This window comes from Pseudophryne corroboree, chromosome 6 (assembly GCF_028390025.1).
Source record: "Pseudophryne corroboree isolate aPseCor3 chromosome 6, aPseCor3.hap2, whole genome shotgun sequence".
Taxonomy (NCBI): Eukaryota; Metazoa; Chordata; class Amphibia; order Anura; family Myobatrachidae; genus Pseudophryne; species Pseudophryne corroboree.
Window position 1 is genome coordinate 473,161,175 of NC_086449.1, and position 26,799 is coordinate 473,187,973.

Below are 26,799 nucleotides of genomic sequence, written 5' to 3' on the forward strand. Positions count from 1 at the left end.
TCTCTCACCTTCAGGTACCGGAACCCTCAACGGACCTGGAAATCTTCAATCGGATCCGGACACGGCGATTCCCTCTCGGAGCTGACCGGCGACCGAGCTGAGGAGAGAATAGGTTACCTTAAAGGGGGTATCGACCCTTCTTCCACTGGAACAGGGGATACCCCAGGGGTGACCGCGACCTTCACCGGTTGGGTGAAAGGTCATAACTGGCACAAAGCCTCAGCCACCCAGCTTTCACACACTCGCGCTCTCGCACGTAGTGTGATTAAAAGGATTCTCACGTCCGTGAGCAATCCCGATTCCGGCGCTCGGGGACAGACAAGGGACAAACGCACACAGATGTTACTCACCGTCAGTTTCGCACTGCGAACGTCTTCTTCTCTTACAGGTCCCTGTAAGGAGGTAAACAAACAAGCAAACAGCCGTGCAGGGCCTAACTCTAACCTAGTGTCACACCCTATACTAACTACAACGGCAGAGCCCTCAAACTAGCTCTGTGGGTGTGGTGCAACAAAACTAAACACACTTAACGAGCTCACACTTTGCCCCGCACGGTAACATACATCACGATACACAATGCAAGCGACGGTATGGTCCCTTTAGTTACCCGACTCAGAACACCCAGTAGTGGGGGCCGCACAGCTCACCCACCTACCGTACTCTCTTCTTAGGGGCTCAGGCCAAGCGGGCCTGTCTACCTAACACCTCAGGGTGGCCTGGGCCTAGCGCCCAGTGCCACCTTTATTCACCTCGGAGGCACTTACCCACTGGGCCTAGTGCCCCCCCCCCCTGACTACACACAGGCCGGAGGCCTGACTTCACCCACGGGCCTAGTGCCCGCCTAACTTGTCACCCGTTGGGTGACCTGGGCCTAGCGCCCAGCGTCACCTACGGATATCCCTAGCTGGCCAGAATACCCTAGGGTCTAAAGCCCTCTAATGCCCCACAGGCCTATTGCCTGATATGCCCCTCGGGCCTAATGCCCGCCTAACCGTCCCACAGGCCGGTGGCCTGACTATCCTTATGGGCCTAGTGCCCAACCTGTGCCCCCAGGCCTAGTGCCTGCCTATCTTGGCCACGGGCCTGGAGGGCCCGACTACATGCCCCACGGGCCAGGAGGCCCGACTAAATGCCCACGGGCCGGGAGGGCCCGACTACATGCCCACAGGCCGGGAGGGCCTGACTGTGCCCACGGGCCTATTGCCCGAACACCCGGTGGTCTAGGGAGGAGCGGGTACAGGGGCACCTGAAAAGGGCCTACCTGACCCGCTGGGAGAGGCACCAGCTTCGTCAGCTCTTTTCTTCCCACCCCTGGTGACCTCTCCGCCGCTCTTCTTCAATCTTCGGCCGCTGGCCCGTCCTGGCCAGCGGCGCCGCCGTCGCCTCGCCGCGTCCAGCCGCCGCTGGACATCTTCCTGCCGCCGGACGTCTTCAGGCCTCTTCCGCGGCCACCCGAACTCCGACCACGATCTCTTCTTCCTCGCGCTCTTCCGCGCGCGCGGTGTTCTCGGCTCCCGCCCAGCGTCTCCCCCTACGCGCTCCTGCGCGCCGTCCTATCTTCAGGCTCCCGCCCGGCGTCTGACGTCAGACGCCGGGGGCGGGGCCTATGACGCGGCGAGTGCCGATTGGCTCGCCGCGCCCCTCTCCGATTGGCTGCCGCTTCGGGAGCCGCGATTGGCTCCCGGAGGGCGCCAACATTCAAATGCCCCTGCAGCCTCTGGTCCGGTGCAGGGAAAAGGGTAATCCCTGCACCGGACACCCGCCGCCGCCACACACTGACAGGCGCTGGGGACAGACAAGCTGTCCCAGCGCTGTCAGAGACATTGTCCCGCAGGGGACACAGGCGCCCTGGCTGCTGCAGCTGGAATGTGTCCTGTAAAACAGGACACATTCCCACAGTCCCTCGATGCAGGGAGTCTGTTGCCAGCAGGCTCCCTGAAAATAAAAAACCTAACAAATATACTTTCTGTCAGGAAGCTCAGGAGAGCTCCCTGTAGTGCACCCATCTCCTCTGGGCACCGTATCAAACTGAGGTCTGGAGGAGGGGCATAGAGGGAGGAGCCAGTGCATACCAGATCTAAAGTCTTTCTTAAAGTGCCCATGTCTCCTGCGGAGCCCGTCTATCCCCATGGTCCTTACGGAGTCCCCAGCATCCTCTAGGACGTAAAAGAAATAAATGTTACATCAATGCTGATTGGTTGCAATGGGCAACTTCCCCACTGGCTCACTTTTCCACTTTTATCACTGCTTAGTACATGTCCCCCTTAATGACAAAAAAATATACAGTAGTATCCAATCAGCTGCTGCATGGTCAGAAGTGTAAATATCTCTGTACTGTATATATGTGTATATGGTGCCATGGAATCATTTCTGTGCCTTAAAACTTATATGACAAACATATAAGTAATAGTATATTAAATTATATTCAAATAAAAAATGACACTAAGCTAAAGAATAGTGTTAAAGATAGATGGCCCATCATGTTTAGAAGATATCACAATAGATAACGGGGGTCATTCAGACCTGATCACTGCTGTGCATTTTCGCACAGCGGGCGATCGGGTCCTTACTGCACATGCACTGCAATGCGCACGCGTGTCAGACGACAACAAAGGGCACCGCTGTTCAGCGACGGGATGGTGCGAAAAATACGATTGTACAGGCGTTCGCAAGGTGATTGACAGGAAAAGACAGTTTGTGGGTGGTAACTGAGCATTTACAGGGAGTGTCCGGAGAAACGCAGCCGTGTCCAAGCGTTTTCAGGGAGGGTGTGTGACTTCAGCTCCGGCCCTGATCAGCGTGAATCTATCGGAGTAGGCGCTGGGCTTCGCACACACTGCACAAAATGAATTTTAGCAGCTCAGCGTACACATAGGAACACACACTCCCCCTGGAGGCGGTGACTATGTGAATGCAGGTTAGCAAAATTTGCAGCCCAGCGATCAGGTCTGAATGACCCCCAATATCTCTCACAGTATTCTTTCAAATGCAATTGGAATGTCTACGGACCAAGATGAAAAGAGACAGAATTGTCCTGGGTGGTGCATAAATAGATTTTTATTAAAATATTACTTTTTTTATTCACATATTAAAAATGGTAAATTGTCTAATAAAACCTGCAAAATAAAATACAGACATAAACTGGGGCTAATTGGCAGCTTTAATCCCTGCAGCATGGGGAAAGTCTATTCAATTAAATAGGCTTTTTCCCCGCTCCTAAAAATCTGGATATCAGGCGCAGAAATCCACCGATTCCACGTAAATTGTGGAAGCAATGGGTTATTCCCGTGCATGAACCCTTAATTTTGCAGTTTTTACGGCCTGTCTGACATCGGACATTCAAGCACGGGGTAATTCTCGCCAATTGGATTGCATCGGCACAGCAATTAGCCTTGGCGTAAACCCTGCAGCTAACTGATTACGCCCCTAATGTGTTGAATAGGAAGAAAAGTAGTGTGATTAAAAATTGCTGTGTACGATGTACCCACTGCAATATCTGTGCAATAAATACAGTTATAATCCAAAGGATATTGTGTTGTATCTTATTAAATGTGAAAAGTTATTACTTATGTTATAAGGGGGAAAAAATCACTTGAAGTTCATAGGGTGAATAGATTTGTTTAGTATCACTTATTAGCCATATTTCAATCTTATTGGCAGAATCCTATCATCATCCAATTGACCACTTTCTTTTAGTGCAGATCAGAGTGTTCATATAACGGCGTCTTGCTGTATTCCCGTATATTTGTCTCTCATATGATCTTATAGAGATCTCAGTCCATCACACATTAAATCATTAGTGAATATTCATTCATGTGTGGTAGCACCCCCTACAATTATTTTGGGATCCGGTCTGAAGGTCGACAGTGTCTAGGTCGACCACTATAGGTCGACAGTCACTAGGTCGACATGGATGGAAGGTCGACAGGGTTTCTAGGTCGACATGTGCTAGGTCGACAGGTCTAAAGGTCGACATGAGTTTTTCACATTTTTTTCTTTATTTGAATTTTTTCATACTTAACGATCCACGTGGACTACGATTGGAACGGTAATCTGTGCCGAGCGAAGCGGTAGTGGAGCGAAGGCACCATGCCCGAAGCATGGCGAGCGAAGCGAGCCATGCGAGGGGACGCGGTGCACTAATTGGGGATCCCGGTCACTCTACGAAGAAAAAAAAATTCAACCTCATGTCGACCTTTAGACCTGTCGACCTAGCACATGTCGACCTAGAAACCCTGTCGACCTTCCATCCATGTCGACCTAGTGACTGTCGACCTATAGTGGTCGACCTAAATACTGTCGATTTGATGAACCACACCCAATTATTTTACCATTTGAAGCATAATATTAAGATACTAAACTCTATACATTATATTATAAGTCCTGTGCGCTTGGCTTCCATTTGTAACTATATCAAAAGGCCAGTAGACAATATAAATGGAACAATTACATGAAATACAATCCTCTTGCACATGTGCAAATGCCTATTCTATGTTCATCCCATGTAATCTCATCACAGACCATATAATGTAAGCAGAACAGCTTACAGAGTACAGTATCAAAACAGAAAGGCAAATATTAGCATTTCCCATGAGAACCAGTAAGATCAGCCATGTGTAATACATTGTAAAATAAGCTTTAAAAACTTGACACTTTCTATGGGCAGGTTTCATATATATCCATCATCTAATTCAATGCATGTGCTTGGACTCAAACATTCAAGCAATAACAATTTATTATTGATTTAGGCCCTTATTCAGCTTGGTTCACAATAGTCCAAAAATCGCAAGCGGGCGATTTTTGGACTATTGCGCATGCGCTGTGACCGCACAGCACATGTGCAGACTTTTCCACAGTGCAATTGCATTCTGGGAGGATGCTATCGCACTGTAATTGACAGCGGTGGGCTTCGGAACGGCTGTGAATCGGCGTTAGGTGGGGTGGTCCAGACAGTGCAGGCGTGTCCTGACCGTTGTAGCGGCGGCCACTTAACATCACAAGTAGCCATTGAGAACAAAAAAATGGCGGCGGTCCGGCTGCATACACAGCCTAGCTGCGTATGCAGGGGGGGTCAACCCTAATTTCAGATTCAGTGATGCAACTGCAACTGATTTGCAGTTGCAATGCTGGCCGCCGATTAGCATGCTGGGGGGCCTTGCCCTGTGCTGGGTGGCACCCAGCATGCAATTCTAGGCAGTTGCAGTTTTGCGTTTTTAGCAAAGCTACAACTGATGCTGAATAAGGTCCTTAAGTCTGCATAGGTTATCTTCTCTAGGCCTTTAATAAATGTGATTATTAAAGAATGTAAAGACCATAGGCAGAATATAGAAACTGCTGTTTAAATATACTGTATAAAGCCTAGCCTGCCACACATTCACTTGTGAATGTTGGACCTGATTGCTGAAATGCTGTATCTATGTCTGGAGACAGGATCCGGTCTGAAGATCGACAGTGTCTAGGTCGACAATGTTTAGGTCAACCACTATAGGTCGACAGTCACTAGGTCTACAAGGATGGAAGGTCGACAGGGTTTCTAGGTCGACATGTGCTAGGTCGACAGGTCTAAAGGTCGACATGAGTTTTTCACATTTTTGGGGGGGGGGGATTTTTTTCATACTTAATGATCCACGTGGACTACGATTGGAACGGTAAAGTGTGCCGAGCGAAGCGGTAGCGGAGCGAAGGCACCATGCCCGAAGCATGGCGAGCGAAGCGAGCCATGCGAGGGGACGCGGTGCACTAATTTGGGTTCCCGGTCACTCTACGAAGAAAACGACACCAAAAAATAAAAATAAATCCTCATGTCGACCTTTAGACCTGTCGACCAAGCACATGTCGACCTAGAAACCCTGTCGACCTTCCATCCATGTCGACCTAGTGACTGTCGACCTATAGTGGTCGACCTAAACATTGTCGACCTAGATACTGTCGATAAAACGAACCACACCCCTGTAGACAACAGCATCTGTCTGGATGGCCTGGCCTAATCTGACTTCATTGCTGTCCCTGCCTACTGAATACAGTGTTCAGTGCACTCTAAGCTGGTAATGGTGGGGTGAATAACGAGTCGCAGTCAGTAAATCATGTGGAATACTATAAGAATTTATTGAATATGTTATTTGTTGCCCCAATTCCACTGAATTCATCTGCAATGATCTCCTTTATTGTGGTCTACATTGTCCCCCTCTTTATCTTTCTTTAAAAACCTTGCAAATTTATTACAGGTATTCTCTTTAGTGCGTATACAGTATTTGCATATTCTGATAAGTAAATCATGCAGGACCCAACACAGACAAATTGTCACTCACATATTTCCTAAAGATACTAAAAGTTCATTTGAACTGATCTGAATACCATGGAAGTAAGTGTACAATAATTTAGGGCCATCCACCATATGCAACTAAAGACAAAAACAGAAAATAGCTCAGAATATAGGGGGTCATTCCGAGCTGATCGCTCGCTGACGATTTTCGCAGCGGAGCGATCAGGTGAAAAATGCACACGCGTCGTACAGGTACAAAGCCCGTTGTGGTAGTGCACAGGTTGTAGCAAAGTTTTCAGTCGCACTGATGGCCGTAGGAAGATTGACAGGAAGGGGGTGTTTCTGGGTGTCAACTGACCGTTTTCAGGAAGGGTTTGCAAAAACGCAGGCGTGTCTGAAAAAACACAGGCGTGGCTGGGCGTTCGCTGGGCGGGTGTATGACGTCAAATCCGGACACGAATAGGCTGAAGTGATCGCAAGCGCTGAGTAGGTTCAGAGCTACTCTGAAACTGCACAAACTGTTTTTGGAGAGCTCGGCTGCACAAGCGTTCGCACTTAAAATAGACTCCCCAGTGGGCAGTGGCATAGCGTTTGCACGGCTGCTAAAAACTTGTTACGCACACCAGTGCTAACAGGAGTATACCGGTGTATGAACAGAGAGGGAAGCGAAGCAAACGAACTCACAGACAGTATAACATAACATACACAGGAGGTGATGGAATAACTAATAAACACAAAGTGAACGGAGAAGCCCAAAGGCTCAGGAATTGGGTGTCTCCCTAGTGTCAGGAATGCTCAGATGGAATAGAGCGGACAATGAAGCGATGTGTAGTGATTTAACATGTGGAGCACCTGAAATGATGTTGCTAAGAGCAACAGAAAAAACCCCAAAGGGTTACCAACGGGTGTGGGAATAAACTCCTTGGTCAGAGATAGAAATATAGACACAAGGAGAGTATCCACAATCCTAACCCCCCACTTGCAGGGCACAGGTTCAGCTTACTGCCACTAAACTGACACCTGGACGCCCTGCACAGTGAGGGAGGATTAAGCAAGCAGGTCTGAGAGTACAGCCGCAAACCTGCTGGGTTCACAGAATAGCAAAAGAACCCCAGCAGGTCAAACAACTGACTCCAGTCTTACTGCTAGGTCCGGATTGGCAGAATGAAGTACCGAATCCCAAGGCCTATTCGCAGTAAGCAACAAGTAAATACAAAGTCACACAGTACTAGCTAACTCTCTGGAACTGACTAACAAACAAAGATTCAGCAGCATTTGCCTAGCCTGAGAGGATGGTTTATATAGCAGGTGCTGTCCACGCCCCACTCAGGCCTCACAGACTGTAAGCACAAAACCAGCGCCGGATTCCCTGCCGTGCACAGAGCCTGTAACCACTACACAGTAAAAACCCGGACCGGAGTATCAGCTGCGCTCAGGTTACTTCGCTAACACTTGCCTCCCGGTTGCCATGGCGACGTGGCAGCACAGAGCAGGAGATCCTAACAGTACCCCCCTCTGACGAGGGGTCAAAGAACCCCTACCATTGGGTTTATCGGGGAACTGCGAGAAGAAAGAGCGTATCAGTCTGGGGGCATGAAGATCACAACTGCGCACCCACGACCGCTCCTCCGGGCCATACCCCTTCCAGTGCACCAAAAATGACAGCCGACCCCGAACCATCTTGGAGTCAAGAACCCTTTCAACCACAAACTCCCTCTGACCCCGTATCAGAAGAGGAGAAGGTCTTCCACTGGAAGAAGGATTACTAACCGCCAGTTTTAAAAGGGAACAATTAAATTTTTTATTGATACCCAATGAACGGGGCAGATCTAACTGAAATGCCACCGGATTGATAACCCTGGTGATCTTATAAGGGCCGATGAACCGGGGGCCTAACTTATGAGATGGCTGTCTCAACTTCAAATTCTTGGTGGACAACCAGACGAAGTCTCCTAATTTGAAGCTGCAGGGTCTTCTCCGCTTATCAAAAACCCTTTTGGTCACTAATGACACAGACACAAGGGCTTTCTTCACTTTCCTCCAAATACCCCTAAGGACCGAAACAACAGAGGAACCACCAGGCGTGGAATCCAGGGGGTCAAAAGAATTGGCCTTAGGATGATGCCCATACACACAAAGGAAGGGAGAGATCCCTGTAGCAGAGTGAGCCGCGTTGTTATAGGCAAACTCCGCCATGGACAGATGAGCAACCCAGTCAGTATGACACTTGGAGACATAACACCTGAAGAACTGCTCCAAGGACTGGTTCACCCTCTCAGTCTGCCCATTAGACTGTGGATGGTAGCCTGACGACAAGCTCACAGAAATCTAAAGATCAGAACAAAATGCCCTCCAGAATTTGGCCACAAACTGGGATCCACGCATAGGCGTGCGCAGGGGGGGTGCCTGGTGCGCACAGGCACCCCCTAATGTCCGGCAATCTGATCTCACATGCCTGATGCAGCGATCACCGAGCAGGCTGATTACTGTTCCCTCTGTGTTGCACCCTGTCAGGACTGCATTACTGACTGGACGCTTGGGTTAATCAAGGGTGCCACTGCAACCGGCTTTCAAACTCCCGGCTCCACCTCAATGTACAAAAACAGTGTGATGTGACGTGATGACATCATGCTACTCGCACGCCCACCCGTCACACGCCCACCTCTCTCCTATTTTATGCCAACGCCAGCCACTGATGAGGAGCAGCATGCAGCCAATGTTCCTCTTAGGGAGACAAATTCAATACTGGCAGGCGGTCGGCAGCAGCATTGACACGTAACGTGTTTTTTCCAGCAGCAGCAGTAACTAGTCTGCGACTGTCAGTGTCAGTGAGTGACTGCAGCTTGCAGGGGAAAGAGAGGGGGAGCCAGACCAGGCTGAGGAGGAGCAGTGTAATTGCAGTGAGTGCCATCAGAGGTGTATGTTTGGTGCACACCACAACATCTGACAATGAATCTGCATTATTAGGATTGGTACAAGGGTGGATATTTTATATTACGTTGACCGTCAATAGATGGAGTTAGACACGCCCAAAAGCGGTGCTAGACACACCCCTCCAACAGTGCACCCCCTAATAAAATGTGCTGCGCACGCCTATGGATCCACGGTCAGAGACCACATCAAGTGGCAACCCGTGGAGGCGCACAACATGCTGCATAAATAACTCAGACAGGCGTCTGGCCGATGGCAACCCAACCAGTGGAACGAAATGCGCCATCTTCGAAAACCTGTCAACGACAACCCAAATGGCTGTCATTCCCGAGGATTTGGGCAAGTCCACCACAAAATCCATGGAAATGTGGGTCCATGGCTTAGACGGAATAGAGAGTGGATGTAATGGGCCGACAGGAACCCCTCTAGGAGTTTTATTTCGGGCACAAACGTCACATGCCCGAACCCACTGATCCACATCCCTAGCCACCGAGGGCCACCACACCGCCCTAGACAGCAACTCCCGAGTTCTGGCAATACCCGGATGCCCTGCCGACTTCTTGGCATGGAATTCCAGGAACACTCGCTGTCTTAACCTAGGAGGCACAAACAAGAGACCTACCGGAAGGTTTGGAGGAGCCTGCTCCTGTGCTCTAAGGACTAATGACAAGAGGTCCTGGGTAATGCCCACTTTAATACATGATGGGGACACAATGGGCAATGGCTCCTCGGTGGTCTCTTGAACTGGAGCAAAACTCCGCGAGAGCGCATCAGCCTTGATGTTTTTTGACCCAGGGCGATATGTTATCAAAAAATTAAAGCGAGCAAAAAACAAAACCCATCGTGCCTGCCTGGCATTGAGCCGCTTCGCTGACTCTAAATATGCCAGATTCTTATGGTCGGTGAGAATTGAGACCACAAACTTAGCCCCCTCAAGCCAGTGTCTCCACTCCCCGAGTGCATCCTTTATAGCCAACAATTCCCGGTTACCCACATCATAATTCATCTCGGCAGACGAAAATTTACGGGAAAAGTAAGCACAGGGATGAAGGCGATTATCAGACACCCCCATCTGAGAGAGCACTGCCCCAATACCTATCTCAGAGGCATCCACTTCTACCACAAAAGGACGCTCTGGATCTGGGTGTCGCAGCACCTTGGCCGAGACAAATGCCCTTTTGAGACGGGCAAAGGCCGCTTTGGCCTCACAAGACCAGTGAGCAACATCCGCCCCTTTCTTAGTGAGTGCCACCAAGGGGGCCACTATAGACGAAAATCCAGCGATAAACCATGTATAAAAATTCGCAAAGCCCAGAAAACGCTGAAGCGCCTTCAAACTAGTGGGCTGCACCCAATCCAGGACTGCCTGTACCTTAGAACCCTCCATTTGGAAACCTTCTAAAGAGATAATATACCCTAGAAATGCGATTTGCTGGACTTCAAACTCGCACTTCTCCAGCTTCGCCCCAAGCTGGTGGTCTCTGAGTTTCTGGAGGACTAAGCGTACATGCTTCCGATGTTCCTCCAGGGAATGAGAGAAGATTAGGATGTCATCTAGATAAACAACTAAGAATCTATCCAAATATTCCCTGAGCACATCGTTCATGAATTCCTGGAAGACTGCCGGAGCATTAGAGAGCCCAAAAGGCATCACCAAATATTCATAATGCCCTGAGTGGGTATTAAAGGCAGTCTTCCATTCATCCCCCTCTCTTATTCGGATTAGATTGTAAGCACCGCGTAGGTCAATCTTAGAAAAAATGGTGGCAGTACGAAGCTGGTCAAACAAAACCGAAATGAGAGGCAGTGGGTACGAGTTTTTAATCATGATACGGTTCAATTCCCTGAAGTCGATGCAGGGTCGCAACGAACCGTCCTTTTTACCCACGAAGAAGAATCCCGACCCAACTGGGGACTGTGAGGGTCTGATAAATCCCTTAGCCAAGTTCTCCTGAATGTACTCTGCCATAGCCTGAGTCTCAGGACATGACAGGGAGTACAACCTGCTCTTGGGAAGCTTAGCATCCGGCAACAAATCAATGGCACAGTCATAGGGGCGATGGGGAGGTAGTACCTCCGCAACTTTTTTGGAGAACACATCCGCAAAATCTGCATAACATCCTGGCAATCCTGGCAAACTTAGCTGCGAGAGCCTGACTGGAAGGCTCAAGCAACTCCTGAAACAATCACTACCCCAACTAAGAATCTCCCCAGAGACCCAGTCAAATTGAGGGTTATGGGCCCTAAACCAGGGTAACCCCAAAACCAATGGGGCAAAAGAACAGACAGTCACATAAAAAGACAATTTTTCAGAGTGTGTGGCTCCAATAAACAAAGGAATTTGGCTGGTTCAGGAGGTAATTTTAACCTGGGACAATGGTTCCCCGTTTAACCCACAGATCTCAATCTCTGATGCCAAAGGTACTGAGGGAACAGAGTGTTCCAGGGCAAATTGACGGTCCATGAAAACCCCATCGGCCCCACTGTCAACAAAGGCCTCAGTCTTGACAGTTTGACCGAGGATCTCCAAAGTCACCGGAATGAGAAAAGTCTTTTTGGGAAATTCTGACTTCTGGCCTGACAGGATATTTCCTATCACCCTCAGGCCCTGAAGTTTTCCATTTTTTCTGGGCATGATACTACAACATGACCTTTATTCCCACAGTACAAACACAAACCCTGCTGTCTCCTCCGCGTCTTCTCACGCGAGGAGAGGCGGGTAGCCCCAATCTGCATAGGCTCCTCGGAATATTCCTCAGAGTCTGAGGTTCCCTTGGGAAAAAAGGAAACTGCGGTCTCCCTTTCAAGCCTACGCTCTCTCAGCCGTCTATCCACCCGGATGGATAACTGCATGAGCTGATCTAAGCTATCAGGCGAGGGATATTGTACCAGTTGGTCCTTTATCTGGTCAGAAAGGCCCCTTCGGTACTGGTTTCTCAGGGCTGGGTCATTCCACTGGTTATCATGAGCCAACCTCCGAAACTCCGTACTATAAACCTCAGCTGGCCGTCGCCCTTGCTTAAGAACCGTAATCTGAGCCTCGGCTGAAGCCATCTTGTCAGGGTCATCATACAAAATGCCCAGTGCCGTAAAAAAAGCATCAACACTTTTAAGCGACGGACAGTCAGGCTGTAACCCATATGCCCAGACCTGTGGGTCTCCTTGTAGCAAGGAAATCACCATGCCCACCCGCTGAATCTCCGACCCAGAAGACTGGGGCCTAAGCCTGAAATATAGCTTACAGCTCTCCTTGAAACAAAAGAACTGCGAGCGATCTCCAGAAAAACGATCCGGGAGATTTACTTTCGGCTCCTTAACCCCTGAACTTGCCGCTGCTGCTGCGGGAGCTCCGCTAGCGGCCTGCGGGGTGTTCATTTTAATGGACATCTCATTAAATTGTCGAGTCAGGACCTGCACCTGATCGACCACCTGTTGAAAAGTATTTTGAGGGGTATGCTCCATATTCCCACAAAATTTCAACATGAGTAGGGCTGCTGAATATGTTACGCACACCAGTGCTAACAGGAGTATACCAGTGTATGAACAGAGAGGGAAGCGAAGCAAACGAACTCACAGACAGTATAACATAACATACACAGGAGGTGATGGAATAACTAATAAACACAAAGTGAACGGAGAAGCCCAAAGGCTCAGGAATTGGGTGTCTCCCTAGTGTCAGGAATGCTCAGATGGAATAGAGCGGACAATGAAGCGATGTGTAGTGATTTAACATGTGGAGCACCTGAAATGATGTTGCTAAGAGCAACAGAAAAAACCCCAAAGGGTTACCAACGGGTGTGGGAATAAACTCCTTGGTCAGAGATAGAAATATAGACACAAGGAGAGTATCCACAATCCTAACCCCCACTTGCAGGGCACAGGTTCAGCAAACTGCCACTAAACTGACACCTGGACGCCCTGCACAGTGAGGGAGGATTAAGCAAGCAGGTCTGAGAGTACAGCCGCAAACCTGCTGGGTTAACAGAATAGCAAAAGAACCCCAGCAGGTCAAACAACTGACTCCAGTCTTACTGCTAGGTCCGGATTGGCAGAATGAAGTACCGAATCCCAAGGCCTATTCGCAGTAAGCAGCAAGTAAATACAAAGTCACACAGTACTAGCTAACTCTCTGGAACTGACTAACAAACAAAGATTCAGCAGCATTTGCCTAGCCTGAGAGGATGGTTTATATAGCAGCTGCTGTCCACGCCCCACTCAGACCTCACAGACTGTGAGCACAAAACCAGCGCCGGATTCCCTGCCGTGCACAGAGCCTGTAACCACTACACAGTAAAAACCCGGACCGGAGTATCAGCTGCGCTCAGGTTACTTCGCTAACACTTGCCTCCCGGTTGCCATGGCGACGTGGCAGCACAGAGCAGGAGATCCTAACAAAACTAGCTAGCGAGCGATCAACTCGGAATGACCCCCCTAGAGTTAATGATCTCTATGTTGCTCTCTCTATGAGGACCATACAGAGATGCAAGAAAAGGGTGCTGATGTAGTCATTCAATGCTAAACATTGATCCTTGTATACTACAGCTGCCTGTGTGGAAAGCAGAGTCTTTGCAACATACAGGTCAATTCATCTCCATGCCACAATATTTTTGTAGCAGTTGCTCTTTGGGATGCAGCTCAGTAAACCAGCAACACACTGCATCAATGGCCCATCCGATGTTTGTTAAAACTGTTGATTGTGTAAACATACTGTTGCATTTGTCAGACTGATCACGATATGAAATGTTTAGGCAAGCAATTGTATTAAAATGAAATTGTGGACAGTAAATATTTAACATTTCCAAATAACATTTGTGAATATATAATGTAATGAGATGCTGTCAGGATCTCAGCAGTTGAAATCCTGATGGTCAGAATGCCAACAGCAGCATCCCAATGGTAAGTAATGGGATTAGTGTAAGGATTAGGCACTAGGGGGACGGTTTGGGATAGGCTGAGGGGGGAAGGGGGGAGGAGCATTATGGTTAGGCTGCAGGGGGGCAGTGGTGGTTAGGATTCGATTGTGGGGGGGGATGCGGTTAGGATTAGGCTTTTGAAGAGGATGGTTAGGGTGAAGATGCGGGAGGCCGATTAAGGTTAAGATTAGGGTTAGGTAAAGTATACTCACGGATGCCACTGTCGGTATTCTGACCATCAGGATGGTGACTGCAGGGATATCGATTCCATCCCAATGTAATAATGTCTGTGTTTACTGTCAAGGATTCTACTTACTCTCTGATAGTTTCAATTATTTTCTCCATGGCATCCTCCCAGCAGTAGGCTTTTACTGACTGTATGTTGTCAATGATTTCAGATGTAATCACAAGCCTCTCATTGATCTTTCCTGCTCTCCTGTCTCTATGAGATATTGGTTTAAGAAGTAAGGATATGTAATCAGTTGGTCACTTAATCCACAAGTATGCAATTATACAATCTTAGTTTTGTAACACTGATTGTTGACACCACTAATAGACAAAATGTAAGAATCAACTGTTGCTACAAAATACACATTTCGTATTGGTGTTATATACAGCATACCACAAAACACATACAGCAAGAATTAATTCTGTAAGTTGGTAATGTTTAGCTAGAGTCGGATATCAATTCTGTGTATACTGTTTTTATAATTGTCGTGTTCTGATATCAGAAAGTGCTAATTATACCCTAAAGCTGCACTACACGCACCTCTGATGATGGAAGTACGTACCTCATATTCTGGTCATGGCTGCAGCAACAGGATGCTACCATTGTAGTGAAAAAGGCGCCTCCTGGGACTCAACTAGTGCTGCAACTATAATGAGTAGTGAGGGAATGGCTTCAAACTGGCCAAATCCAGACCACCAAGAAAAGTAAGAGCAGATGGCCTCCCTCATCTGTCAATGCTTACATCAGTGGTTTCCAAACTTTTTTGAATCACGGCGCACTAGAATATCAGATTTTTTTTCACAGCACCCCTAGGCCAAAAATGTCTTATTGAGATATTTAGAAAGAAATATTACATTAAGTAGATCGCGTTTATGTCATCCTTAGGGTCAGTTGTGTGGTGAGGGATAAGATTTGCTTCTGTTTGGCCACATATTTTATGACTGGCAGCCACCAGCACTGGTTTTGCCTATTATACTGACCATGAATAATTTTAATTGGTCCTGGACCACAAACCCAGGGCACCCCTGCAAGTGTCCCGAGGCACCCCAGAGAGTCACGGCTCACAGTTTGGGAACCTCTGGCTTACATGAATGTCTGTGTGTCATTATCAGTCTGCAATGGTTATTTACAGAGAGAATATTGGGAGTCATTCCGACCCGTTCGCACGCTGCAGTTTGTCGCAGTAGTGCGAATTGGTCGAAACTGCACATGCACTGCGCACGCGCATCGTCGCTGGGCAGCGACGCCCCAGTGGAAAAAGTGATCGCAGCGGCGATCGCAAGAAGACTGACAGGCGGGAGGCATTCCGGGGCGTCAACTGACCGTTTTACAGGCATGGTGAGGCGAACGCAGGTGTGTCCAAGCGTTTGGAGGGCGGATGTCTGACGTCAATTCCGGGACCTTCGTCACTGGATCCGTCGCACAGGGTAAGTAAGTCTGACCCTGGTCTTGTTTTGCAGGAAACTTTTTTAGCATAGCACGGCAGCACAAGCGATCGCAGCCCTGCTATGCTAAAATACACTCCCCCATAGGCGGCGTCAAGTTGATCGCACGAGCAGCAAAAAGTTGCTACGTGCGATCAACTCGGAATGAGTGTTCTTGTCCACTGTATGGTGCTAAGCTTTGGACCCAGCATGCACCTTATTTTGCAAAAGTGCACCTAGATTTCTGCCTGGGTGTACGGATCAAGATGGCAGCATTTGCGAAGAGCAGATGCTGTATTATGCAGGACAGTGGACAACAAGATATCCTTCTCCATAGCAACATTTTTCCTTTGAGCAGGGTTGGACTGGCCCACAGGTGTACAGGGAAATTCACTGGTGGAGCTCACTGCCTTAAAGCCCCACCCCCTCCTCTAGGTGTCAGCAACTTGGTGGAGAAGAATCATAGATGAACTTAGGTACTCGGTTTGTTTCTATGGAAACAATACCAAGATTAGCCCTCCTATCAATTAATGTGGGTGCTTCTGAAACACTCCTGCCCTCTCCTTTATAATGGGGCATGTCCTCTGTAATGGGGGGCCATCTGTGGTAGCTGGCCACACCATAAAGCTTGGGCCCCTACCACTGTATTCGTTGGTAGGCCCTTCATGCCCCAGTCCATACTTGTCTACTCTTCCGGAAGTTGTGTGGGAGACTCACAATTTTCTGGGAAGTCCTCTGCACCACTGCAACAGTAGACAGATCCGCCACATTCTACCCACTTCCTAGTGAAGTGGGCAGAATTGCATACCTTATGTACGGGGGGGGGGGGGCTACATGATGCAAATCATGTTATTTTAGCCCACCTCTTCCCAGCAGACTCAAGAATCAAGGCACTTTCCTGCGATAAGGGTGGGGTTCTCCTGATTTTTGTGTTATGCAGCAGCTGCATTTCATAGATAACCTCCTGTGTTTTAGTTATGGTCATTGTGAGTTTCTACGTCAAAGTGAGATTTTGTCAGATGATGTCAGCCCCCCCTTGGTAAAATCTGCAACCCGCAGAGACTGCCAAGTAGTGGCAGTATCTTCCCTTTGGAAGCACTTGCTGCTATCACAGCCAGACAGGCAGTACCAGGGGGAGGTGTTTTTCCCCCTGGAACTGCCAGTCCAGACTGTAATAGCCGAAAGAGTGCTTCCCCAGGTGAACACACTCCACTGCTATACTGGCATGCCTATCTGTCTTCTAGGGGCTGCAGTCCCTAGAAGCCAGCATGTAGTACCTGGCATTGCCGGACTTAAGCAGCACTCCCTGATTTAGACTGCACCTCCCATTGTGATTAAGCCCGGCCTCCCAGTGACATCAGATCAGTCAGCAGGAGGGCAAGGAGGTGGCGTAATCAGCCAGACATGATGCAGACCGCCCAGACAGACAGGTATGGTGCCACTGCTGGTCAATGTGATTCTGTGTGTAGGTGTGACTCTGGGGAAGATTTATGACAGTTTGGAGAGAGAGAAAGTACCAACTAATCAGCAGCTGTAATTTTACAGGCTGTGTTTAAAAAGATGCCAGTAGCTGATTGGTTGGCACTTTATCTCTCTCTACTTTATGAGGGGTGTGCAATAAGTTTCTGGATGTGCAATGTATAAGTAAACACAATCTGACTGTCTGGTTGTGAACTGTAATCTCTGACTAAAGTTCTTGTGAAATGTCTAGGCACAGAACCATTGCACACCGAAGAGGCCAGTATGTTCATTTCCATCACAAACTTTTTATAGAGCTCAATAGAGGCCACTGGAGAGCCATGATCTTCTACAACTACAAGAGTGGTCTGTGAGAGCAGGATGGTGTTGACCAACTGTGAGCTGCTTTTGGGGAGGAAACAAAATCCCGAACCACTGTGTTTGAATGGTTTGCAAAATTTCAGCATGGGGCATGGTCCCTGGAAGATGAGGAGCACTGTAGCCCACCAGTGTCCAGCTTCACAGAAGACAATGTTGCTGCTGTCCGGGCCACCGTTGAGGTGGACGCCAGTGTGACTGTGGCCCAGTTAGAGAATGAGATAGGCATCTAATTGGAATCCATCCACTTGATACTCCACAAAAAGCTTGGCCTGAGCAAGGTTTCTGTATGCTGGGTGCCTCATCAGCTGACTAGAGAACTGAAGGAGGCTTGGATGACAGATTCGATGATGGTCACTCAAACTCTTTCCTTGAGATCATCAGTGGATCTAAATCCTGGACCTATAGTTACGACCCAGAGACTAAACAACAGTAGGCCTAGCAAACCCCAGTTGGAGATGAACCCCACAGAAGTGCCGAAGTGAGCGCAGCATGGCAAAGCAAACGGTGGCTGATTTTGTGGCCAAGACTAGTCATGTAGCTACCATACCACTCGTACAGCAGCGCACTATCACTAGGGACTGGTACGCCAACCAATGCATGCTGCAATTGCTGGAAGTCATTTCTAGGCACGTCCAAGAACTCACACTTGTGATGCATGTCATCCATTAGACAAGTATAATGATATATATCTTCCACTGTCTAAAATACATATTCTACAATGAAAACAAGCTTTGTATGACTATTATTAATACATTTCAATATGTATATTTCATTGCATTAATAAATTACAAACGAAAGATGGCTCTTACCTATAATTCATCATCCGTCTTCCCAACCACGCTTGAAATAGTGCAAGAATAATAAGGAAACCTAGACCACAGAGAGCAGAGGCCTGCAGCAAGTCCCAGATCAGACCAATCAAAAGAGCCACTTGCAGTGGAGCAATCCATACATAATGAGCCAGGGCCAGGCCCTACAAAGTCAAAGCAGAATTTAGGTCAAATGGGAGATAATTTAAATGACAGATTACACCTCTAAGAAAGTATAATGATTATATCATATTTTACAAAGGTGCATAAATGGAATAAAGATACGGGAGGCAGTCAATTGACCGCCTGTCAGGATCCCTGCGGTCAGGATACCGACGCCGGAATCCAGACACCAGCTGAAATACTGGCGGTTGGAGTCCTGACCGCCGGCTGGTTACCCCTCTTGGGTGGTGGTCCACGAAGGTTGCCGCCGGGCCCGAAGCATGGCGAGCACAGCAAGGCCCTGAGGGGACACGCTGCGCTCGCCGCTGGGATCCCAGCTGTTGGGCTCCCAGGATCCCGACCACCGGGATCTCGTACTGATCCCAAAGAAACAGTAAATTACACCACTGGGCAATTTCTATAGATGCATCAGAACATTCTTGAATACTGTATCTCCTCAATTTTTCAATGAGATCTTTTAATTGTGCAGGAAAAGGACAAAAATTATACTGTTGTCACCTAATTCAAATGAAATGGACTGATCGACTCTGCATGTATGTGCCCCAGGATGGCCAAGCAGGGTCGGTTCTACACCTTGTGGCACCCAGTGCGAAAGTCTTCACTGCCCCCCACCCCTGTGGGAAAACAGTTAAGTGTGTGTCAAAAATAGGGTGTGACTTCATAGGGGTGGGGTGTGGCTACAGGGGAGGGGCATGGCCACAGTTAGCTTTGCCCCAAGTAGTTGTGCCCCCACTTGATTTGCCCCCAGTAGATTTGCCCCCTGTAGCTATGCCCCCAGTAGATTTGCCCCCTGTAGCTATGCCCCCTGTAGATTTTCCCCAGTAGCTGTGCCACCTATAGCTATGCCCCCAGTAGATTTGCCCCAGTAGTTGTGCCCCCTGTCGCTGTGCCCCCAGTTGTTGTGCCCCCTGTTGCTGTGTCCCTTAGTAGCCGCTTCCAAACACACACACAAAAAAAGTGTGCGGGTAGGCGGCGGGCACCTGCGGGGTGTCTGCAACCACGCTCCCAGGCCACAGCGCCCTGGGCGCAGGCACTGCTTGCCTGCACCAAGAACCGCTCCTGTGGCCAAGTAACAATGCAGAAACCATTGCACTGAAAAATCATATCAATGTTTCAGCATCTTTCAACACTGTTTCTTCTACTGCATTGTCTTTGCTTTGATATCTTAATGTACTATTATTGACAATGTAATACTGCATGTTCTAACTCTGCGGCCTGTTTAATGGATAAATATGGTGTGCTGTGAGTTAGTTTTACTCATGACAATATAGGATACTGACATTACACCATGCATCTACCAGAGGACAGACACTTTCAGTAAGTGCTGTGTTTATGCATTTCAACACTGGCGAGCTGAAAATTGCTACAAACAAGGGAAGGAGGCGTGGTCACTGGTAAAGGGGGTATGACTACGCAGCTCTCCCATAGGTTTCAATAGGAATGGGAGATGTAGAAAAACGGTACATAGCCCCTTTTGTCCGGTACAGATCATAATCAAACAGTACTGTACTGGACAAAAAGGTATAGTTGGAGGGTATGATTTCATAGGAAACTTCTGCAATTATCACCATATATACCAGACAACAGCAGCAGTAAGAGAATCAATGAGAGCTTTTACATACTCTGTAAATTATCAATTTGCCTGTATTCTCACAACCTTATATTTAAACAGACATTATTTTATCAGTAATGGATATATGACAGAAAATACTACAGAGTAGGAATTATAAATAAATATTGTTAGTTTCTAATAAAGACTGCATACACAGATGGTGAGATAACCTATAGTAGCTAACAGAATCAAACAACACAATTATTCTTCAGAAAACTACACAGATTCATGTGGCTGAATCCCCAAAAGTACAGCAGTTAAAAAGTGGTACAGGTTGAGTATCCCATATCCAAATATTCCGAAATACGGAATATTCCGAAATACGGACTTTTTTGAGTGAGAGTGAGATAGTGAAACCTTTGTTTTTTGATGGCTCAATGTACACAATCTTTGTTTAATACACAAAGTTATTAAAACTATTGTATTAAATGACCTTCAGGCTGTGTGTATAAGGTGTATATGAAACATAAATTAATTGTGTGAATGTACACACACTTTGTTTAATGCACAAAGTTATAAAAAATATTGGCTAAAATGACCTTCAGGCTGTGTGTATAAGGTGTATATGTAACATAAATGCATTCTGTGCTTAGATTTAGGTCCCATCACCATGATATCTCATTATGGTATGCAATTATTCCAAAATACGGAAAAATCCTATATCCAAAATACCTCTGGTCCCAAGCATTTTGGATAAGGGATACTCAACCTGTAGTAACTTTGGAAAAACTTCATATGTACATGTATATAAAGTTATTCTGCTACTGCAGTTTTGGAATGACAGGACATTGTAGAAAGGAAAATATCTTCCATTATTTATAATTCAACCATTGTACAGTACAATATTGCTTGAATGATAAGTACAGTATGTATAGGGATGCAGTGAATATACCAGCTGTCGGGATCCCGGCGTTCAGGAGACCAATGCCAGAATCCCGACAGCAGGGGAGCAGGCAGAGGGGTTTTTCAGCAAACAACTGACTATGTGTGCACAGAAAGTGGAAGGCAGAGAGGAAGGCTAAGCTTATTGTCAACTATTTCAGCTGTAAGTATTTTAAAAAAACATCACTTAGGTTTTCTTGTATAAAACAGTGTAAAGAGAGAGGTCTCCCTTTAGTGTGCATGTGATAGATTTGGACCAATAGGAAGCAATTAGAAAGTTCCGTTCGATTTTGTATTCGATTTTAATGGAGATTTTAATGGGGATTTGAGGTTCAATTTGATAAGGGATTTTACCAATTCAACTCAAAATCCCTTCCCAACATCAAATTCGAAAAATTTGGTTAGGATTTACTCGGTTCTTTACACCAGAATTATCGCCATTTCTTATTTTCTGGATTTTTCTTATTGGTTAACCAGATTTGAGTAAATCCAAGTAAATCCGAGTAAAACCGAACACGCTCATCTCTAATTTTTAGTAAATAAGGACAATTTTCAAAATTTTAGAAACTCAAAAGGAATCGATTTCAATTGATTTTGAAGATTCATAAAGTGCTCTTTTAAAATCAAATTTTTATAAATATACACCCAGGTTTGACTGTACATAAACAGGGATCAAAGATCTCACAATATTTTTTTTATGTAAAATTCATATTTTTATAATAGCTGGGAGCTTCCAAAATCATAAGAACAGACATGAAGTCTGAAGTGAAGTTAAGGGCGCCTAGAACATGATATCTAACCAATCACACTTCCCAGAGCTTAAATGAAAGTGGTTAGCATTAACATACCATATTTCATGTGGCTATTACACAGTGGAAATTATGTACAGTCATTTGTACTTTGGATATAAGTTAAATTGTCAGTCTTGGTGTGTTCATTAGGTTAATTAACAAACCGTCCTATGCTGATAAATGGTATGGGAACCTTTTGTTCTATGTCAGACTTGAAGAATCATTTCTAAGTTGAAGCCTGAATTTACATTTTCCTGCAATGTCTCCATGCCAGAATAAGCCACGTGTAATTCTATGTAAGTTTTTCCTTTTTATTTTGAAATTGCTACTCATTTGTCTGTCATCTGTACTTTTACTTTATAGAATTTCTGTAACTAAGTATTGAACCCCCTTTATGTAAATAAAGTGTTCCTTCCTATATGTCCTATATGCTCCAGAACCCAGTCTTTGAGGAAGATTTTAGGTCACTATGATTATGCTATGGGAGATGGGACAGAAGGGCAGGCCCAGAACCGCGACAATGTGAGAATGGGGGTGATTTTGATTATGCAAGGTCCAATATACTAGTTAATTGATCATCTGAGATTGACTTTTCATAATTTACATTCAAACTTATCCATATTCATGTAATAGATCAGTACAATCATTTGTTTCACTGGCTTCCCTAAGATAATCAATCTGATTTATATTGTCCCCGGTCTATTTCCTGACCTTAGCCTCCTCATTCCCAGCTTCTGTCCTATGTTTGTTGGTGTCCATCATGCTAATGGCCTCCAATTTATTTTGACACAAAGATGTTACTAGTCACAGTAAAAGAGTAGAAACTTTGAAAAAGAAAACAGAACAAGAGACATAACATCCTTCTGATCACAAGGTAAATCTCTTCCAGACAGCTTATGTATGGTATCACAGAGTAAGTGGCAGAACAAACTATTCCCACAATTCTTTACACAACAAACAATGTAACAGACTGTGAGGACTTCATAAATCACAGAGACCTAGAATAATGAGTGTATTACTGCTATGAAACGCTATCTGTGTCATTATTACTTATAATGTTGTGAACCATAAAATTAAACACACAGACATAATCCACCATACATCATCACAGTCAGCCACAACCCTCTCCAGTGGTCTGATCATGTTACAATGCATGATAAATTATCCACATAATCATTAACAGACATTTTTATTGCACTTATGAAGTGTCAGCTTACGTAGAATGTTTAACTTTATATCCGTTCAACCAATAATACAGACTGTAACAGTATCAATGATGTAAGATTCCACCAACTAACTGAATTACATTCCTTTGCAAGAGGAAACTGTAGCTAATCAATGCAAATATGTATAATGTTTAGCTATGTTTTGTTAAATGAATGAACGTTACAAAACTGTTGCAAGAAATAGACATCTACACTTTTCAGTGAAAATGTGCACATTAAGGGGCTGCTGCATAGCTGGCCAAGACATTAGCCTAAGTTATGATTGGAACCAGAGGTGTAACTGTGGGAGGCAACGGAGGCAGCTGTCCCCGGCTCCTGCTCTGAAGGGGGGCACCTTTTCTCCTGTTGTGTGATAACATTCAGTTAAGTTAATTGATAGCTGCTGCTATCTCGTCCGTATCCTACTACCCCACTAGACACTGCACCTTACACATCACACCCTCTTTATTACAGATACACATTTCACAAGTGTAATAGCCAGGATTAGAACCCACAACTTATTACACTGGAAGCAGACATCTTACTGATGGAGCTATTTGCTGCTATGTAGGTAGCATGAGAATTCTAGCTACATGAAGTTATTTCTCAAACTTCCTATGCAAAAGCAGATAGCTCCATCAGTAAGGCGCCTGTTTCCAGTGTAATAGGTTGTGGGTTCTAATCCTGGGTATGACACTTGCAAAATAATTGTCAGAGAAATAATCAGAATTGTGAGTGACTGAGCAGATAAATAAACAAATGACAATGAAATGTGTGTGATACACATATACATTTTTTTCATGGCACTCCATATATTGGGGGGACACCAATATTTATCTTGCCTCCAGGCAACTGGGACAAACTTACGCCACTGATTGGAACAGTCCCACTCAGTGAGAGCATTTCTACCTGTATGCAGGGATTGAGATGTGTTTCCTCATCAACATCAGCATATGTGTCTGATTTTTTCACCAGTCTCACATCACAGACACGTCTCACCTGAGCACATTTTCTGTTATGTGCAACAAATGCATTCACTATTAGGAAAAAATAAGCTATAAAAACCGCTAAAATACAGCAAAAACACCTCCCCATCTCACCTAGACTAATTGTAAGTAGGCTTACCATACCATCCCTTTAAACCAGGACACTCATCAATTAGACAGGTTATAGGGATAGTATGGTAAGCCTAATTATAAGCAAAATATAAACATAAAGGATATGCTTAAACACACTTACAAAGTATAACCCACAGTATGCCCATGTGATGAGAAAGCACCAATTACTATCTCCAGAGCACACAAACAGCAGAACCCAAGCAATTTGATAGTGCTGGTGACCATCAAGATCCGATATTTTCACCTGTCCCTGACCAGAATGAAATGAGCATTGTCATCAATGCTCATAGACTGAGAATCAGCAAAATGCAAATCCAGAAATACATTTTGAAATAGCAAAGGCATAACCCAATGATGGTTATCACCCTAATTTGGCAATGGCCTATTTCACTACAAACCTTGATTCACATGAAATTCCACCACAAGTTCACTCAGCTCTATCTGGGACTACTTGTACTTTGAATATTTTGCAATATGAATTTTCAGTGTTGATTAGAAAGTGGATATTATCAATTACTGAATACTTCCTTGATCACATAGCAGGATGATATCCTTTTCCACAGTGGAATTTAAAATATGTTTTGGGGGTTGTTCAATTCTGACCTTTTATATACAATGGGTAACATGATTTGTATTCCCATAATACACAAAATGCTCCTAATAAGTATGAAAGTTATAATAATTGGAATACAGACTAATTAAATATGGCAACGTCACTAAGCACTACAGTATATAATATTTTAAAAAGTAAAGTAATATACTATGCCTGAAGAAAAAAAAAGTAGTCTGCTGCAATTTTAATTTGAAAAAGAGAAAAATCGTGCAGATCCAGAAAAAGAAAACACAGTTAAATTAAGAGATGCAATATACTCACTACATGCCTCAAAAATAAAAAATAAATCAATATATTCAGCTACTTATAATCAAAATTAATTATTCATCACATGTAGAAATATGCTATAAATTCTGTTAAAAATATTTTCATATTTCAATTTTATATATTACAAAAAGAAAATATAGAATTTATAACATGTAACACTTGTCAAGCTTCAAGCAAATGAATGGGTAATAAAAATATATTCTTCCAAAACTAACCCAAAGGGCATTATTAAACAGCAAAGTCAGTAAAAAACAAAACAAAAACTGTGACAAATGTACAATGCACAAGTGCCCTGGACATTGCCACTGGCACTACTTGCAGCAGCGGTGTGGTATTTGGACGCTAACCTTGGAAAAAAGACCCGGGACAGATACCAGTAAACAGCATCATGCATCGCACCACGTGTCATTGTGCATAATCTGAGACTTAATATCAACTCATATGGCGACAAAATACTAATGTTACACACCAAGTACAGTATAAGGAACGTTGTATGCAGCTGTGATGTAACACAGATGCTAAATTAAGATACAGGTTGAGTATCCCTTATCCAAAATGCTTGGGACCAGAGGTATTTTGGATATGGGATTTTTCCGTATTTTGGAATAATTTCATACCATAATGAGTTATCATTGTGATGGGACCTAAATCTAAGCACAGAATGCATTTATGTTACATATACACATTATACACACAGCCTGAAGGTCATTTTAGCCAATATTTTTTATAACTTTGGGCATTAAACAAAGTGTGTGTACATTCACACAATTCATTTATGTTTCATATACACCTTATACACACAGCCTGAAGGTCATTTAATACAATATTTTTTATAACTTTGTGTATTAAACAAAGTTTGTGAACATTGAGCATTCAAAAAACGAAGGTTTCACTGTCTCACTCTCACTCAAAAAAGTCCGTATTTCGGAATATTCCGTATTTCGGAATATTTGGATATGGGATACTCAACCTGTGTACAGTAAATACGAAAGTCCAAGAATCGCTACTCATGGTGGAGCATATAAGCCGGGCAATGCATCTCACACCATATGGAGCAGAAAGGATAAGTGAATGAGGACACATCTGTAGTGCTTTGTAGCCGCTAAGTGCGCGGCGTGATAAACAGGGCTATTTGGCACGATTTAAGTACAGGCATTTATGGACACATACAGCATGTATGAAGAGTTGAACAAAAAATCCACTATATTATATTCATTAGTTTTCCTTTCCAGCCACCAGGTTTATGTTTTAGAATATAGAAAAACATAAAATGATTTATCCCATCAATTTATATGAAATGTGCAATCTTACCTCGTCGAATTTATTCAGGTTGTTTGAGAGAAGACTTACAAGTTGCCCAGTGCTTATTTTATCCAGAACTTTACTTGATAATTTTAAGGTCTGTAATGACAGAAATGCAGCACAGTAAGACGTGTATTTATCATGAATGACTTATAGGCAATGGCGACTATTATCACTTAAATACATAATCAAGTACCACTGCCATTTACTATGCTGAGGCTACTCAGCTACCCTCCTCCTCTGTAATGATCATTTTCCTTTTGCTGGCAGTCTAATGCTGCATCAAAAAGGAGGAAGTGAGAAGCGTTCTAGCTATGTGCATGGGAGCTTAACGTTGGCATATAAGCATAACTGTATAATATAGTGAGAGATACAGGGAAGCCTCTCTGGCGGCAGTGGGGCCCATGTTAAAGGTTAGT

General features: G+C 45.2%; 1 protein-coding gene across 1 annotated transcript in view; it reads right to left on the reverse strand.

The window, feature by feature from the left end:
* The window catches only part of CFTR (CF transmembrane conductance regulator), a 256,140-nt gene that overhangs the window by 165,477 nt on the left and 63,864 nt on the right, over window positions 1-26,799 (reverse strand). Inside the window, exons 5-7 of the mRNA XM_063927222.1 lie at window positions 26,390-26,479; window positions 18,408-18,571; window positions 14,423-14,548 (exon numbers count right to left, since the gene is read on the reverse strand). Coding sequence (XP_063783292.1) covers window positions 14,423-14,548; window positions 18,408-18,571; window positions 26,390-26,479 — 380 coding nt within the window. The remainder of the gene's footprint in view (window positions 1-14,422; window positions 14,549-18,407; window positions 18,572-26,389; window positions 26,480-26,799) is intronic.